The sequence below is a fragment of the Tyto alba genome, unplaced genomic scaffold (assembly GCF_018691265.1).
Source record: "Tyto alba isolate M040663 unplaced genomic scaffold, T.alba_DEE_v4.0 Super-Scaffold_17, whole genome shotgun sequence".
Classification (NCBI taxonomy): domain Eukaryota; kingdom Metazoa; phylum Chordata; class Aves; order Strigiformes; family Tytonidae; genus Tyto; species Tyto alba.
The window spans coordinates 2,968,979-2,985,985 of NW_024881279.1; the positions used below are offsets into that span (position 1 = coordinate 2,968,979).

At 40.8% G+C, this 17,007-nt stretch overlaps 1 protein-coding gene across 2 annotated transcripts; it reads left to right on the forward strand.

Annotated features, from left to right (window-relative positions):
* Positions 1-1,191: 1,191 nt before the first annotated feature.
* On the forward strand, positions 1,192-13,761 carry ZCCHC10 (zinc finger CCHC-type containing 10). Of its 2 annotated transcripts, XM_042790350.1 has the most exons (4): positions 1,192-1,295; positions 4,473-4,634; positions 8,327-8,368; positions 11,912-13,761. In XM_042790350.1, exons 1-4 carry the CDS (start codon positions 1,255-1,257, stop codon positions 12,177-12,179), a joined length of 513 nt encoding a protein of 170 aa, XP_042646284.1. In that variant the 5' UTR covers positions 1,192-1,254; the 3' UTR covers positions 12,180-13,761. The 2 variants fall into 2 exon arrangements, with proteins under 2 accessions (XP_042646284.1, XP_042646285.1); XM_042790351.1 differs by lacking the exon at positions 8,327-8,368.
* The last annotated feature ends 3,246 nt before the right edge of the window (positions 13,762-17,007 follow it).

Sequence of the window (17,007 nt, forward strand, 5' to 3'; positions counted from 1 at the left end):
TTCTTTTCTGTGCCTAGACCTCTTCTCCCATGCCAGAGACTACAAGGAGATGATGTAGGAGCCAAAAATACAAGCTGCTGTTGGCATAGTTGGGGGCCTCCAGTCTCTTGGGCTGAATGGAGTGGAAGAAAGAATTTGCCTTACGATTCCTAGATATGTCTGAATTGTATTTCCTTGCTGTCAAGTACAGAACACATTGGGTCAACACGAACGTGACTTATCAGTATCCTCGGGCCCTGATACTGTTTAATGGATTAGTGAGCCACGGTTATGAACCCATTCCAGTAGAATTAATCTTGTCAATCATACTGAGATTTCTTTTCCTGTCAGGGTGGGGTATAAAAATCCGACCTGCTAAAAATTAATGGTAGTAAATGCTTGCAACTTTTGAGGAATAATGATGAGTTAAATTATTCCTTTCGGAAACCCAGCTCTTCTGACATTTTCTGGATCTTTTGTGTTATGACTAGAGAGCTACTCAGCTTTCCAACTTGCACATAGCTAAACACTCTTAAGAAGCCTCGGCAGGCTACCTGCGGCTATGCTGAATTATTCATGTCGCCTAATGAAGGTGGAACTATCCCGATGTCGCCCTGTGGCCAGGCCTGCTGGCTGGCAGCCGCAGCTCAGCGGTGGTGCCTGGGGGCAGGGGCGTCCTGGGTCGGTATAACCCTCCCTCCTCTTCCTCACCTCGGCTGCAGGCTGGCTGCCTCGGGGTCGCGGGTGGGCTGTCCCACTTACAGCCTGCTCCACTGCTGGTTTCAGATATTCCAAACGCATCTCTTCCACGAAAAATGACAAGTTTTTAAGTGAGGGGCAGGTTCTTGTACGGCTCTGGCTAACGGGAGAGAGCAAGAGCCCGCCAAGAGGCTGAGGCCGTCGGCGGGGCACCGGGTCCAGCGGCGGGAGCCCCGATGAGCGCCGCGGGGCTAACAGAGGGGACAGCGGGCACCTGGCTGGACGAGGTAGAAGGATGAGGCGGCTGGGACGGGGAGAACGGGGAGAACGGGGAGAACGGGCTGCCCGGCCGCCGGCCATGACAGTCCCCACAGCGCGGCCCCGCCGCTGCCATGACAACGCGCAAGGAGGCGAAACGAGGCGGAAAGCGCAGCCCTGCCGGCGCGTCCCCTCTGGCCGCAGGAGGAGTTCCTCTCTGTGCGCGGCCGCTCCTTCCCCCCAATGGGAGGAGGCGGCGGGCGGCATGGCCCGGCATGCAGCGCGGCCTGCGCCTCAGTTCCCGGACTGGCCGCTAAGATGGCGACTCCCATGCACCGCCTCATCGCTCGGAGACAGGCGTGAGTGTGGCAGGCGGCCGGGCTGCGGGGGGGCAGAGCGAGGCGAGGGGTTCCGTAGGCGAGCCGGAGCGCGGGGAGCCCTGCTGGGCAGCCGCTCGCAGGGGGGGAGCTGGGGGGGGCGGCTGCGGGCCCCGGCGGAGCGGGACCGCGGCCGGGGCAGGGCCGGGCCGGGGGCGTCCCCCGCGAGTGGGGGCCGAGGGTCTGGGCGCTGTCTGAGGGCACGGACCCCCGTCCTCGCAGGTGGGATGCTTCTCCGTATGGAAACCGCTCCGAAATGCGGCGGGGGGGGGGGGGGGGTGGGGTGGTGGGTGACCCCGGTTGGCGACATCGTTGCGGTGAAACTGTTGTGGGAAAGGGGAGGAGGAGGTTTTCAAACTTCCTTGCTTTTGGTGCTAACACGAGTTAGCAGTGTTTTGGGAAAAGGCTGCCTTCCACGTGGTGGAGTACCGTGGTTTTCGGTGAAGTGTGTAGGGTCTTGCGATGCAGGTACTTACTGATCTTCGTCGTAGACTTTCAACATTCAGATTAAGAAAAAACAATTCTAGATTCATGTTAAGATATGTTTACAGAACTGTAAGAGAGGGGAAAAAAAAATAAACGACCTTAACTCAGACCTGGATGTTGCATTTAAGTAATTATTTCAATACTAAAGGGATCTGATTGCAAAACACTGAAATGAGGAAAAGCCAGCATTTTTGCTTGTTTATGTTAAGTACAGAAACATCTGTGTTCCATTACCATGTATTACTTGCGCTGGCTTTTCATTTGTTTGTTGGTTTGGGGTTTTTTCTCTCTTAGAATAATTTTTCTTGTGTTTCACTGTTTAGAATGTGTTTGGTTTTTTTTGCCTGATCATAAGAGTTGGATAGAGTATGGATGACGTCTGTGTTATCTTTATTTCTTTATTGCTTAGTATAATTTCTTTCCAATTTTCTAGTGGGAAGTAACTTGGAATTTCAAAGTACTTGTGGAATACTTGTTCTTTTAAGTTGCTATTTCATATGAGTCAAGGAATGATTTCTTACATTTCTTGATATGTCTTAATGTGTTTGACGTGTATATGCTGAATTGTACATCTGCCAGCCCTTCCTTCTAGGTTGTGGTTATTGATCCCTGTTAAGTTTTCTTCAGTCTGGTGCTTTTCATTAGTGTTAAAACTTGTTACTGCTGATACGGTATTTATAGATCTGTAGTTGTTGAGATATTCTGATCTGTTTTCTTTGTAATTACTTATACTGCTTTTAGGGCTTGATCCTTATCTTTTTAGCTTGCATAGAATTGTATGTCCTGGTCATGCATGTAGCACTAAAGCTGTGGAAATACTGAGTTATATTATTGTTGCTTTAAACTTCCCTTCTGTTTCTGTAGACAGAGGTCTGGGCTGTTTTGGGATAGAAAAACATTCACTTTTTTTCTTGTTTCGTATGTTGATGAAGAAGAGGGAGTATCCTCATTGTATGTATATGTAACTCTTGTGGCAGAGCCAGAACTCCAAGGCAAGACAAAGTGCAAACCATTCAAAGATGTTGGGGTTTTTTGTTCATTACTAGACATACTGCTCCCTGTTCAAGTCTGAGTTAGTTGTGCAGCATAGGTTGCAAGTTTAATTAGTTTTCTAGTGCTATTTTAGAGGAGTATTTATAAGGCTAGACTATGAAGCCAATACTCTCTGCCTTGAAAAAGTGATGGATGTTCAGAACAAGATTCCTTTCAAAATACAGTAGAATTGTCACAAAAGGTGATGGCTAGAGTTAAAGAGAAGCAATTCACGCCTTGCCTTGAAAATCAACACTCCTTTTGGAGAACAAAATGATCACTGCTGGTTTGTCACTTCATGTTCTCTAAATACCAAATGAACAGTTAAGGTGCCTCTTCCTAGTTAAGGCAGGACTGTTACCTTCAGGTAGTTAAGATAAGCTGGCCCTGAATAATTAGTATTTTGGTGTTTGGAAAAAAATGATAGAAGGTGGAAATAAACTACAGCAGTTGCAGTGAACTGTAGGGGAGCTACAAAGTCCTGATTGTAGTCTTTTCTCTAAAACTAATTTGTTGTGTTTCTGACCTTGAGTGTGTCATTTGAAGATAGCAGAACAGCTTTTGCAAAGCTTCAGAATAGTGGGGTAAGAGCTAGAATATGAAAAAAAAAAGGGAGAGTTTTCTCCCTTAACTGGCTTCTAAAAATGACCAAAGGATTTTACCGCAGTGTGAAAACTGAAATGTGGATGTAAAATGTTCGCTAAATACTTCAGGTGTTTGGGTAGCAACTGAAGTTTTGCCTGACTTATATTGCACAAAGTGAGCAAGAGTCTGATTGTTCTTATGATAAACCTTCTGCCAGCCTGTAATGAATCTTAGTAAATTCAAATAAACTACAATTAAGATAATCTGTTTTACTTGCTCAGTATCCTAGGCTGTCTGTGAGAATTTGGCAGTTTGGTACTTGTGTTAAGTTCTAGGATTTGGAAATGAAGTTGCCTGCTTTTTGTTAACAGTGCTCTAAAATGTAATTCCAGTTACTTACCTGAAGCAAGCTAGAACAATGTGCAATTATTGGGTAGTAGCAAATTGTATGCAGCATAATCATGCCCAGTAACTGTTGCACAATTATATCCTATAATGCTAAAAACTGTGCCAGTTAGATTGATCAAAATGTCATTTTGGCGATAGGATTAATCTTTAGTCACTGACAGAATGGTCAGAGTAGCCTTTTTAAAATGTTTAAATTGTTTACAGTAGCTGAAGAAGGGAAATTATGGAATCTTAAGAGTGGGAGAAGACTGGAAGGTAGGCTAACCAGCAGCTAGTATAAAACTAAAAGTGAAATTCAGGTGCAGTTGACGAGTGTGTTGATTATGTCAGTAACTGAACATTTGCTGCTTTAGCAGAAGAAGACTTAAACTGAAACTCTGGAATAGAGCGAAAGTCTCTTTGTTCTCTTTCATGAGTAGTTGATATGAAAATGTTTTAATAAATGGAAATGTGTTTGCTTAAATTCTGTTAACGTTTTTGTCCTGATTTAAGATGAATAATAGCTAAAGCACCCATGAATGTCAGTCTGGTTTAATTATAATTATATGTGCTGTTAAGAATATGTATGATTTTTTAAAAAACAGTATTTTTTTCAATAGGTAGAACAGACTTAGAATCAGTCACTTAAGCAATTCTACATTTTTACAGGGAGGCAAACAAGCAGCATGTAAGATGTCAAAAGTGTTTAGAGTTTGGACATTGGACGTATGAATGTACGGGAAAGAGAAAATACCTGCATAGACCTTCGAGAACAGCTCAATTAGCGAAAATTCTTAAAGAAAAAGAAAAGCGACTGTTGCTGCAACAAAGGTAAGGTTGGAAGAATGAAAATGTCTAGTTTATTAATGAAAAGGTAATTTTGTGTGGGTGGGAAAGATGGTGTCCTAGACGATTTGCTGTTAGCTTTTCTTCTGGGCTGTGTGATGCTTGCTTAATATTAGAACTGTTTTGTATTTTAGGTGGAATAGGTACAGTCAGGTTCCACAAAATTAAAATGTTGTTCATCAACACCTGCTCATCTGAAATGCACTTTAAACATTTTTTTTGCTTATCTGAAGTAAAAAAATGCACTAAGATAAAGTTGAAATAGTAGTTGGAGCATTTTTTGTAATGAATACTGTTTCCTGAATTCCTTGGTTACTTGGTTTCACATGTTTATGTGCTAGTACAAGCAGGTTGGTGGAAAGACTGTAAATGTATTTATAACAAAGAAGCAATTCTTTCACTTGTGTTCAGATTTGCTGTTAGACTGTGCAGTTTAAACCTAGTGTTCTGGGTACAACCTGACAGTGGATTTGTGCAGCACAGTTCCTGTATATTGCTCATTATGACCTGTAATGGTTAAACAGGTGAATGAGTGTTGGGTTATCAGGTGTTTTTAACTCTCAAACATAAAGTAAAAATGTCCTGCTGAATTGCATAATTATTTCCCTTTTTGACATATGAGAAAGTGAAAGGTACTTGCAGCTAAACAGACAAATCTAAGCAAAACTCTGCATGTGTAGTGTGAGTTCCACTTTGCTCTGTGAATAGTCTTTAATGCTTCCCCCAACATTAATAATTGTTTTAACAAGCAACTCCTGATGACAAAGAGAAAAATAATGTAGCGCACTAGTTTTCCATGAAATTCCTATGTACGAGGGTCTCCATTCTGCCACTGCAACTCAGCTCTAGTTATGGTAGCTGGACGGTTTTTGCCTCAGCCCCACCAAGGGACAGTATCATTTACAGCCATTGAAATTGTTGAGGGTTTGGAAACACCCTCTGTGGCTGCCACTTGCAGCACAATGTTGTCTGTAGGTCATTACTGCTGCCAGGATGTGAGTTATGGAAGAGTGTTCACACCTTTTGCTCTGTTACCTTAATGGGGAAAGAAAATGTGTGATAACCTCTGGCAGAGAGGTGTGATTTGACTTCTTCAGCCGTTTCAACATCAGAGTGCTGAAATACTGACTTAAGTGGAAGCCTGTTAGCTTGTGTTAAGAGCGACAAAATGTTTGATTTTGAAATTAATTTTGATCCAGTGAGTAATTCTGAAACGATTGTAATCCCCTAGTATTTTAGATAGGAAATCAGGAGTGCTTAGGCTTTAAAACTTGTTTCCTTTGGAGGCAGTTTGGAAGAGTTCTTCAGAGTCTCAAGACTTTTAAGACAAGGATTGAGTTTAAGACTCAGATTATTTCCTTGTTCCTTTTCTGCCCTATTTCTGTTGAATTCTGCAGGTTAAGATTAGAGGATAGTGAATTGAGGGTGAAATTGCTTGTTGTCTGGCCATTGTACTCAAGTCTGTGTATGGGATAATTATGTAGAGGAGTTACACAACTGTCTGGTGTGTCACAAATGGAGTTTTTCGAGCAGTAAGTCTAACAGTCCACAGAGTGAGGTGTGTAGGGTGTGACTAACCATCTCGTAAAAGGGAGACTGGATAATCCTTAGATGGCAACAGTGCTTAATCCTGGTTAAATAGGGCTGGATTCATAGTGGTTATATAATCATAAGCTCTCCGAAGCTCCTTAACTGTGCCATGAAGTGTCCGGTTCCTTAGATGCTAATGTTACACTTTAAAGGATGAAACTTACTCTTTGTGAAAAGAACAACTTCCTAGGTCACACTTTTACTTTTTGTATAGCTTGCTTTGGAAGGTTACTTCTTGTCTGCAGAAGCTGGGTCTCCTACAGGTCTGCTTCTGAGTATTTGTATCAACATCTTTAAAGATCTAATAATGAATCATTAACCAGAAGGCAAACATAGTCTAATAAGGTTAATATTTACTTTTTGACAACCATATACAAGGTTTTTCAGCATTAACTCATTTCAGCAGTTGTTCCAGGATCCTTCTGTTTGCCCAGTGTTGAACGCACGATTCTGATGGACATTACTGCTTGCCCGTCCTAGAGTAGGAGTTGGGAGGGGAGGAAAGGTGAGAAAATGCTTATTCCTTAGTGCTGTTACTGTATTGAACCAAAATCAGGATGCCTGAGTCTTATTTATGGTTCTGAAGACAGTGTCATGCCACGGGGAAAAGCACCAAGAGTCATGAAGCAGGTGTGATCTGCAGGGGACTGAGCCCTCTCAGTTGTGTAGTTCCACAGTGGTGAGCTCCTTCACCTATCCATACATTAAACGCTAGAGGGAGGCATAGACCTGTGCCACAGCAGCCCGGGTTACTCACACGCTGAATTAAGTCTTCTAAAAGGTGCTTTGGGGTCTGATTCTGTTTACTAACAGTGACTGCTTTTATCTGTGAAACACCTGGTTACCTATGATAAGAGTATAAGGCCTTAGTAATATAAATATTAACATCGTTCAGCAATACAGGAGGGATTATAGCTTAATTTGAAGATCAGTGAATCTTCTTGCCCACAGGAGATGGTGGGGAGTGAAAAAATGTAATTATAGTATTTTCATACCCTATGTGTGAAAATTTAAAAATGAAACAAATCTCACATTTCTGGCATACAAATGGCATTGAGTACTTTTATTGAAATACAGTATAGTTTGCACACAACGCTTTCTTCTTTCCTTTTCTAGAGTCTTTATCAACACATACAGCTGTCTAATTTCTAAATGAAACATTTGCAGTTTTTACTTTTATTTTTGTGCATTTAAGATGGCTTCTACTAATAGGTTTCAGTTGAGGAAAAGGTATCTTGGTTCATGAAATAATGTACAACTTCCTTATATATCAATGACACATTAAGCATGTCCTAAGTATATGATGAGGGACTACTTAAATTACACATGAATATTCCAGATTGAATTATGTGCTATATATCTGCAGTGGATTAAAAAGAACATGTGACTGGTGTGTTTGACTGGAAGAATTTTATTTTACATTTAAAAAAAAAAAATCCGGAAGTGAAGAGTGTGTGGTTTTTGTTTTTTGTTTTTTTTTTTTTTTTTTTTTTTTTTTAAAAAAAACAACCCTCTTAATGTGTTTTGTTAAAAGAAACTTTCTTCTGTGTCATTTACCACAAAAACTTTCTGTTAGTGCATGAATACATGGGACTATGGATAGACAAAGAGCTGGAAAACATCAATATAAATAGATTGTTCTATGTTGTCTTGTACTGGAAAGAAATGCATGGTGAAAGCTACAGACTAATTCAGTATTTTGCCCTTTGTTTCAAGCAGTTCAGTTATTGCTAAATACAGTTATACAAACCTTTTTTGTATCCTTTTCTCCTGTGGCTTTTCCATCTTAAAATGATGTTGTCTGTCTAATATGAAGAAAAGAATAAAGAAGAGTAAAGCATACTTAACACAGAAAATGAGAGGTGAACTGCTGCTTTGTTTTTTCTTTCATGTTTTGTAGGCATTGTTGTTTTTCTGGTATGAGTAGTGACTGAAAATAGATGCAAAATGAACTTTGGGCAGTGCGGCGCTCTGCCAGTGGGGTACCAGTTTTCTGATATTAAACTCAGCTCCACTGTGCTGCTATTTATTTAAATTTCCTACTGCATTAATCAAAGCCATTGTTTTTCCCCCCCCTGCTTAATTAGCACTGGAGAAAGTACTGCAGAAAGGAAGACCAAGAAAAAAAGGTATGTGGGGAACGATAGCATGGTGCAGCTGTTTCAGTGTGTGATCTTGCACTGGGTGCTGCAGCAGGCAATTTGGAAGGGGTGTGCGGGGAAAGTCAACATTGCAAATAGGGTTTTGATTTTACTGCTTTTAGCCTGTTACAGGCTTTTGTATGACAGACATTAGGAGAATTTCTACTCTTCCCTGTCCAAAACCTCTAAAGTCTTTGTCCTCTGTTTTTTTCCCTACTGACTGTCCTATCTCTACATGATCTTGCTTTAATACTAAAAATCTTTCTGCTTCTGCCTCAGAGTTCATCAAGTGTATTTTAAACAATTGTGCAAGAATGGCATACTGTTTTCTAGTCTGTAGTTGCTCCACCTACCCATCTTGCTCTTCCTTTTGTTGTTTTCATTCCCTTCTCGTAGCAGCTGTCTCTCTGAAGCTTTGTCTAGAGAATGAAATAAAGCCTCTAAAAAAAACCCCAACTCTAAAACCAACCAAAAACCTCTCAATCCCAGACCAAACCAAAATCCAGGAAACAAACCTCCCCCCCACCCTGAGTACTAATTTGAGCCAAGGACTCTTTTGACATTATTTCTACTTCACTTTCCATTTATGTTTGCTTGGGAATTTGCTTCTGTCTTTATTAGCAAAACCCTTTCAGAAACAGCTTGAACCCTGGCTGTGATACTCCTGCTCATCCTGGTATGAGTTTCACTTACGGGGGATGTTTGTGCAGTAACAGCCTCGTTGTCTCTGCATTTAGTTGACTGTTCTTTGTCTCTAAGTCTGATCTTCTAAAAACAGCTTCTGGAAGATTTTGAAAGACTAGGCCTTTTGCTTTGTGTGGCAGCCATGTAATAAGCCACAGCAGTTTTTTAAAACATGCCTTTATTTTAGGTTACCGTGTAGAATGTGGCTTTATGGGAATGCTTCTTGCTGTCTTCATTCCACTATCAGAGTATGTTTACTCCAAGGCTCCTTTCTCAGTAGCACCTCTTTAGTGTTGGAGTTACTTAGGCTAGTGATATGATAAATGAACTGATTTTTAAACACTGTAGTTCAGACCTCTTCTTGCCTCAGGTTTCTCACATGCTGCAGTCTTGGCACAATGATTTGCAGAGTATTTGAGCTCTCAACCAAAGCAAAAATGAAAAGAGCAAAAGGGTTTATGGGGGAGGGAGTGGTTTGGTCACTTTCTCCTTAACATTGTAAATCTCTTCTCAGCTTCAATTGTTAATCCTGGTTTTATGCAAGCACTGAATCCACCAATACAAATTACTTTCCAGATCATTTGCTGTTTATATGTTTATTATGATACAGGAAGGATTAAATGTGGAAAATTCAGCAAAGTGTTACTATTGACTATGTAAGTTCCAGGTTTTTAAAAAAAAAAAAAAGGCAGGGGGGGCAAAAGTTAGGGTTCTGGCAGTAGTGAGCACTAACCTTTTACATAGTGTATGTTTGTTTTGATATAAACAGTAATAAGCAAGCTACAGGCCTAACCAGAAAAACAGGAACAGGTGAAACAGCTGTTGTACAATCCTGTGACCTCAGGTGACACAGAGCTGTCTTCTGGGTGCACGTTGGCTTCAGTGTTCCCATACGGCATACTTTGGTTACTAATTGAAAGCCCGCTTTATGCTTGGATCACATACAATTCTACCCTTCAGACAGGTGGATTTATGTCTTAGTTCACTTGTTTCTTCAGGCACCCAGCTGTGACTGTGTCCAAAATTGTAGATTTGCTTTAAGTAGCATGTTTAAAACCGCCTGGGGTTGTTAGATGGTTGGAATAGAATTAGAAAGGACAGAAAGCCTTGGAGAGGGGTGATAGCACGTGTTACAAAATGCAGCAGTTGTATGATTCCATGCACCAAGAAGATACTAACATTTATGAACTTGTTTTGAGGAGAATGGATGCCTGTCTGCTGGAGAAATTTTGTGCTTTTACAGTGTGTAGTAGACCCAAAGATCTTAGATCCACCAATCTAGAGCATCCGGGCTGTCACATTATCCAATTAGGACATGGTGAAGTAGTGAATTTTACTTGCTCCCATCTCCATCTTCCTTTGGTAACTATCAACAGGCCACATATTGCATCACCTGAAAACATGTATCTGCTTGTTTATTCTCTCACAGATCTGGCTATTGCTATCCTCTAGGAGAAGCAGTATTAAGTGTTATATTCTGATGCTTCTGTAAGTGGGTTTCAGATTATAACCTAAATATTGGAGGTCCATGGACTGCTCCTATGGATTCTGTGAAAGGTGATTAGGAAAAGAAAGTTCAGTCAAAGTTGTCACTCTGGGTATCCTCTGACTGAAATATGTCCATACAAATGGGTCTGCACATCTAATGAAATTGTTTAAACTACTAGTCCCATTTTTTTGTTTTCTTCAACTTAAGAGTAGTTTTTCACAAACAATACGTCTGTGTTTAACCAGCCCTTACGGACTTATCTTCAATAAACAGCCATTGTGTCTGTACACACAGAGATAACAGATTACAGATATATTATAAACACTTCAGTGGTTCATAGCTAAACGCATACATCCAGATTTGTCAGTTGATGTGACTGTGGCTGATGTGATGAAGAAACATTACTATTTATCTAACAGCCTTAACATAGGCATTTCCTGAGTTGTTATATTTAATCAAACACTGATAAGAACTACTTTGATTTTTCTAATGGAAAGAAGGTTCTGCATTATTATGTCTAGCATTTTTGCATGCTGCTTGGTGGGAAGTGGGGTGAATTTAGTACCTTTACACTTTGGAGAAAGATCTATGGGAGAATTTAATTGTATTTATCTTGGAATTCATCTTGCCTGCCTTAGAGACCTTGATCTTGAGAACAGCCCCCTCAATAAGGGCTAAGCATGAAAAAAGAATAAAAATTTCAGAGGGTACAGAAATTCACTTTTCTCTGTTGATAATTCTGTCTTTATCTTGGGTTGTTTCTACCCCTTCTCTTCTGCCTTGAAAACATAAGTGTTCTATAGTGGCAGGTAATTTAGGTTCTTTTTTCCAGGAGTAATCGAAGAGCAATATCCATTGAGTAAAATTCTGGCATTTGTGAAATTATTGGTGAAACTTCCACCGGATTTTACATTGCCAAAATTTCATTCCTTATTACAGCGGTGTCCTAGGAAACCAATCTTAGATAATTTTTCCTGAGGCTTTAGTAGTACAGGACATTGATGCTTCTCCTGCAGCCTTGTTCTTCTAGTTAACCAAGTCAGTAAAGACACTTGTCATTACTATGAACAAGAGCCTTGCTAGCTTTCAAACTTAACCTTCTTCTGCAGTCCTGTTTTGGCTTATTTCATGTACATGGTGTGACTCTGCCATTGCTCAAATGGCCAAAATGTATTCGTGCAGAATTGGAAGAGGCGGGGGGGGTGGGGAGGGCATGGGAATTTGTCTTAGATTGTCAGGCCTGGAAATTTTCAGACCAAATAATTTATTTTTGGATTACAACATGGTATAAAGAGCACTGTGTAATGAATGCTGTCTCTATCAGACCTGCTCTCATCTGTGTATTTGTTTCCCTTCAGATCTAAAAGTGTGACCAGTTCCAGCAGCAGTAGCAGTGACAGTTCGGCTAGTGATTCTTCATCTGACAGTGAAGATTCTTCTACCTCTTCTGATGATGATGATAGCGACAGTGATGAGAGCTCCTCTACTTCCTCATCTTCTCCATCCTCAAGTAGTACTTCCTCTTCTTCAGAGTTTGAATCGGATTCTAGTTCCTCCAGCAGTAGCAGCAGCAGCACAGACAGTAGTTCTGATGATGAGCCACCAAAGAAAAAGAAGAAGAAATAGTGTGGTACAATGTAGAACTGTTGCTTAGTGAATGATAACATTCTTCAAAGATGTTTTGAGCCCATGGTTGCCAAACAGTTTAACTGGTCAACATTTCTACTGCTAAAACTTTCTAAATGTTTTGCATAGTCGTTCATAGGACATGAAAGGTATTAAATGGCACGTGAGACTTAATGAAAGAGTATTTTTGTGGTTTATCCTTTTATGGAAAATTTTACTTTTTTAGTTCAAAAATCTATCATCAGATTTGTTTATATGAGCTAAGGTCCAGTAACCTGGATGTTTACATGCTGGAAAGCAAAAGCTTTTTATTACAGATCATGCTGTGCATCATATGCTACTACTCTGTTTGACAACTACACTTACATTTAGAAAATCCTCTAAACTATCAGAAGCAAGTTTTACACTGCTGGCTGTAGAGCACTGTCATTGTTAAAATTGAATGCACAGTGTTGCACACAGAGAGCCTTCCATCTCACTGTTAACAAATGTATTATATGCTGCTGAGCTTTCTTTCTGATGGCTTTTCCTGATGCTTCCAGGTTGAGTCGTTACTGCAACATAAAATTTAGTGTTCATTTGTTAATGATCAGTATACTACTTGTACTGTACAGAGGCTTTAGTCTTTTCAACTTGCCTGTTTCCTTAGCTCATGTATTTGTAGTACTTTCTGAGACACAGAGTGTCTCTTCCAGCAGTGTCTGTGTAAGAAAGAGGAGCAGTGCACAGTGAAAGAATTATGACTGATGCTGCTTAGGAGTTTCATCTTTGTGCCTTTTTTTGTAAATTAAATGTATCCTAGTGAGAGAAGGGCTTGAGTGGGTGTTTTTCAGAACTCCATTAGCTTTCCGTATGGAATATGGTCAGTGAAACCAGAGAAATAGAGGTAACAAACAAAAATGGGCACTATTTTCAAGGAGATGGTAAAAAGGCTATTTTCACTGGATGCGCAGTAAGAAAAGGAATCGCCTTTAAGTAGAGGTCCCAAAGGAAAGTGTTTCCCTTTTGATATTTTTGCAAAAAACTGTGTAATGCAAGATTACCAATCTGTGTTGTTGGGCACATGGTGACTGGCGTTATAGTCTGCAGTATAATGAGTCCATTATTTTTATGTAATAGTGTGTATGTGTCTGTGAAATCTGGCATGGGAGAAGCAAGTTAGTGCAAAAAAGAAAAAAAACAAACCCAACAAAAGCAAAATCCAAACATACTGCAGAACAAATATTGCTGGTTGCAAATTGAAAGTTATTTGTTCTTTTGGTAGATTGAAGCAGTTGGCATTAGTATTTTTAATTTGTGATGCGGTTTCCTAAATTTCTTATCCTTGGAGTGCCCTTTTTTGGGGAGGGGGCATTACATGTGGAAAAATTCTTAAATATCTTGGTTTAGGTAAAATATAGTAACTAAACTATTTTTTATATTTTTATGGAAAAAGTAGTGTGTAGAATGACTTTTGAATAAACTGTGCTTATTTAAATGTTTGAAAATATGTACGTTGTGTGTTTTAGTCTGTAATCATTGCTGTGTTTTACAGAACACTCTGCAGACTGTAAATAAAATTACCAGAAAATTGTTCCAAGTCTTCTTGAGTGAATGTACCATTTAATGGGCAAAGTTAATAAATTATTAAACAGCAGTTGCTAAGTTCATGCTTACTGCAAATCCAAATGGAAGTGATACTGTGGTAGTTAAGCGTGTGTGGGGAAGTCCTTTGGACTACAGGACTCCCTGTAGCGCAGGGTTTAGGCAGTCTCACCCGTCCAGCAAGCCCTGTGTGATGAGTGGAGCAGGCGTGGTGGGCAGCCTGCTGCTAGTAGCTTCATTGTGTGGGGACCGCGGGAAGAGGGGTGCGGACGTCCCGTGCTATGGGGAATATGGGCTTGAGTTCGGCTGGGACTGAGCTGGGCATGAGGAGGAGGATGACTGTGGCGAGGAATGGGCGGTCGTTCAGAAGGGCGAGGGTGGGGATCAAGGCTCAGCTACCTTTGCCATCCTGTTAAGATTATGTTGTACGTTGGTTTCTTTAATGCTGCTGGTGTTTGTGTGCAGATGGTTTCGTCAGAAGTGTATTGCTTCCCACAAGTATATTGCTTTTCCCCATTAAGTCCTTTCTGCCAAGGAAAGAAATGTCTGTTAGACAACTACGAAGTACCAAAGCTAGTTATTAAAATCAGGGGGTTGGCCTCTTCATATATCTGTTTACGTTTGGTGTCTCCGGTCAGACAAATTGTGTCCATTCACAAAGACAAAAGGAGACGCTTGTGTATGTCAGCTCCTGTCAGCAGGAGCTAGGATAAGGTGATGTAATTACAGATGATGCTAAGGGGACCTTAATTTAATTCCTGGTCTGATCTTGGCTCATGAGTGGAGGTTCAAAGAGATGGTTTGCTGCTTTCCCTGGATATCCAATGTTGTCAAATGCTGATAAAGTCCGAGACCAACCATAAGTCCCCCTATACTCAGATTTTTAAAAAAAAAAAGTTTAATTTTAAATACAATATTTTTGTTTGTTTGCTTGCTTTTTTTTAAAATGCCTTTTCTGTTAAATTTGTCTCTACATATTCTTGTTTTACAGAGTAAAACCCACCAGCCTGTCAAGAGCCTTACCACTTCATCTTTTACTAGATCACATCCGGATTTCTTACTGGATGCTTTGCTTCAAATTTTTTTCAACAGGAAAGGTATTTCTTTAACTACTGTCTTCTAAAGCTCTAGGTTAAGTAGAAAAGATAGGTGTTGTTTTTTTTTTAAATACCCACTAAGTACACATTGTTATATTTACTAGGCAGTTATATGAGACCTGTGTAGCTCTGAACAGCCTCAATTTTAATCCTTCCAATTACAAGTAAAGCTGCCATTGCTAATTGAAGGGAAGCAATTGATGCAGTCTGGTAGAAAAAACAGCCTCAGGAAAAGGCATCACATTTCAAGGAAAAACACTGCAGGAGAGCAAAAGGAGGGAGAGACAACCTGATCTAGTTCAGGTCTTTATTAAATCAAACATCTGTCAGTCAGAAACAGGTTTTGGGGTGCGCTCAATGAAATTGCATTATATAGTCTCCTGTGGATTGATATTTTTTTTTTTTTTAGGGAGGAGTCCCTAATAAAGAGGACTTTTGTTATCAAGTGGATTTGCTTTATGAAGAAATGATTCAACATACTTTAACCCTCATGGGTTTAATTTCCTTTATGACATATTTTTATTCAAGCTCTGCCTTTAACCAGACAGTGAGATATCAACTATGTCTGAGGCAGATCTTCACAGCCTAATTTTGTTAAATTGAGGTATGTGTAAGGGAAGTGGGGGGGGAGGTAATACAAAACATAATAGCAGAATAGAAGTTTGACATTTGAGATTTGGTATATCAAAAATGTCACTGGCAGAACAAACATCATTGAAACTGATAGGAACTGGACATTTTTATTATTTGTTATTTACAGTACAGTGTTGCTTTCTTAAAGAAGCAGCCTGTGTCTTCCCTGCCCATAGAAAGGAGGGAAATTATAGGTGCATTTAATGTTAACATAGGTCAGGGTTCTACCCTAATTTGATCATATTTTGTTGTGGTGTTGGTCATATTTCAACATCACAACAAACTTCAGGTTTAAATGCTAGTCAAAATAGTTATGAACTGTTTCAGATTTAGCTGTAGATTTAAAACTATTACTGTGTCTTTTTACAGCATTTTTATATGAAGGGTCTCTGCAATCATAGTATCAGAGACTATTTTTAAAAGGTTTAGATTCTGGAGTTTGTTACAGTTATGCCAAAAAAAAGAAGGGGGGGGGGATAAGGTGGGGAACGTGTTTGCACTGTTCTGCTGCACTTTACTCACAAATTTCAAACAAATAATGAGGTATTACTTTTAAAAATAATAACCCGAAGTAGAGCTATGTTCCAGTATGCTTCAAAATAAGTTTGTGGAAGAAGTTCTTGTTGAAATCAAAAATATTTATGTAGTATAGTTTTAAGATTTTTAAAAACAGCCTCTTTGGGAGGTTATTTTTAAAGGCAATTTTGGAAATTTTGGTAACACTGCTTTTGTGATGGGGTGGTTGTGGGATCTGAGAAGCAGCATGTGCTTCTGTGAGTTGATCAGAGCTCTGAATGCTGTGCTCCGATCTGCTGGTGTAGGTCAAAAATGGGCACCTCAGTGCTCCGCCGAGATGAAAAACTGAATTATCAAGCAAAGTGGTGAGTCGGACAAGAGATTAAGGGCGGTTGAAGAACAAATCGGCCGTGTACGCCTGCCGCGAGGGGAGGGGGGCTGGTGTTCAGGCTCGAGGCTGCTTTTAAGAGCGGGGAAAGACTCCGAAATAATTGTGCAGAAAAACTGAATTCTGCTTCCACATGTCTGAGCATAGCGTGAACGGGCTGGAGCCTGTCTGGGCGAGGAACACCAGGTGGGGAATTATTGATGATGACTTTGTGCCCTGTCTTAGGTGAATGCGTTTTCCCGTATCAAATAACCCCTTAAAATGTAGTGGAAACGTCGATTAACCAAAAAAAAACCCAAGCAAACGAAAGCACAAGAGGGGGGTTTGTTCTTTCTGGAGTGCGATGTTTTATAGGTAAATCGCTGTTTTTGAGGGACTGGAGTCGGCGGCGCGCGGGGCCCAGGCCGTGATGCCCGCGGGCCGCCGCCAGGGGGCGCCGCGAGCGCGCCCACGTGACGCTGGCCGCCGGGGGGTGGGCGGGGCCTTGGCTCGGCGGGGTCACGTGTTCGCGGAGTGTGTGTGTGTGTGTATGTGCGGGGGGGCCCCCCGGCGGCGGCGGCGGGTCACGTGATCGACGGCGGGGCTGCGGCGGCGCGGGGGCTGCCGGGTA

Coding starts and splice junctions, on each gene's coding strand:
- ZCCHC10 (XM_042790350.1), top strand. CDS start 1,255: ATGGCGACTCCCATGCACCGCCTCATCGCTCGGAGACAGGC. Junction 4,635..8,326: donor CGACTGTTGCTGCAACAAAG/GTAAGGTTGGAA, acceptor CTGCTTAATTAG/CACTGGAGAAAGTACTGCAG. Junction 8,369..11,911: donor AGGAAGACCAAGAAAAAAAG/GTATGTGGGGAA, acceptor GTTTCCCTTCAG/ATCTAAAAGTGTGACCAGTT.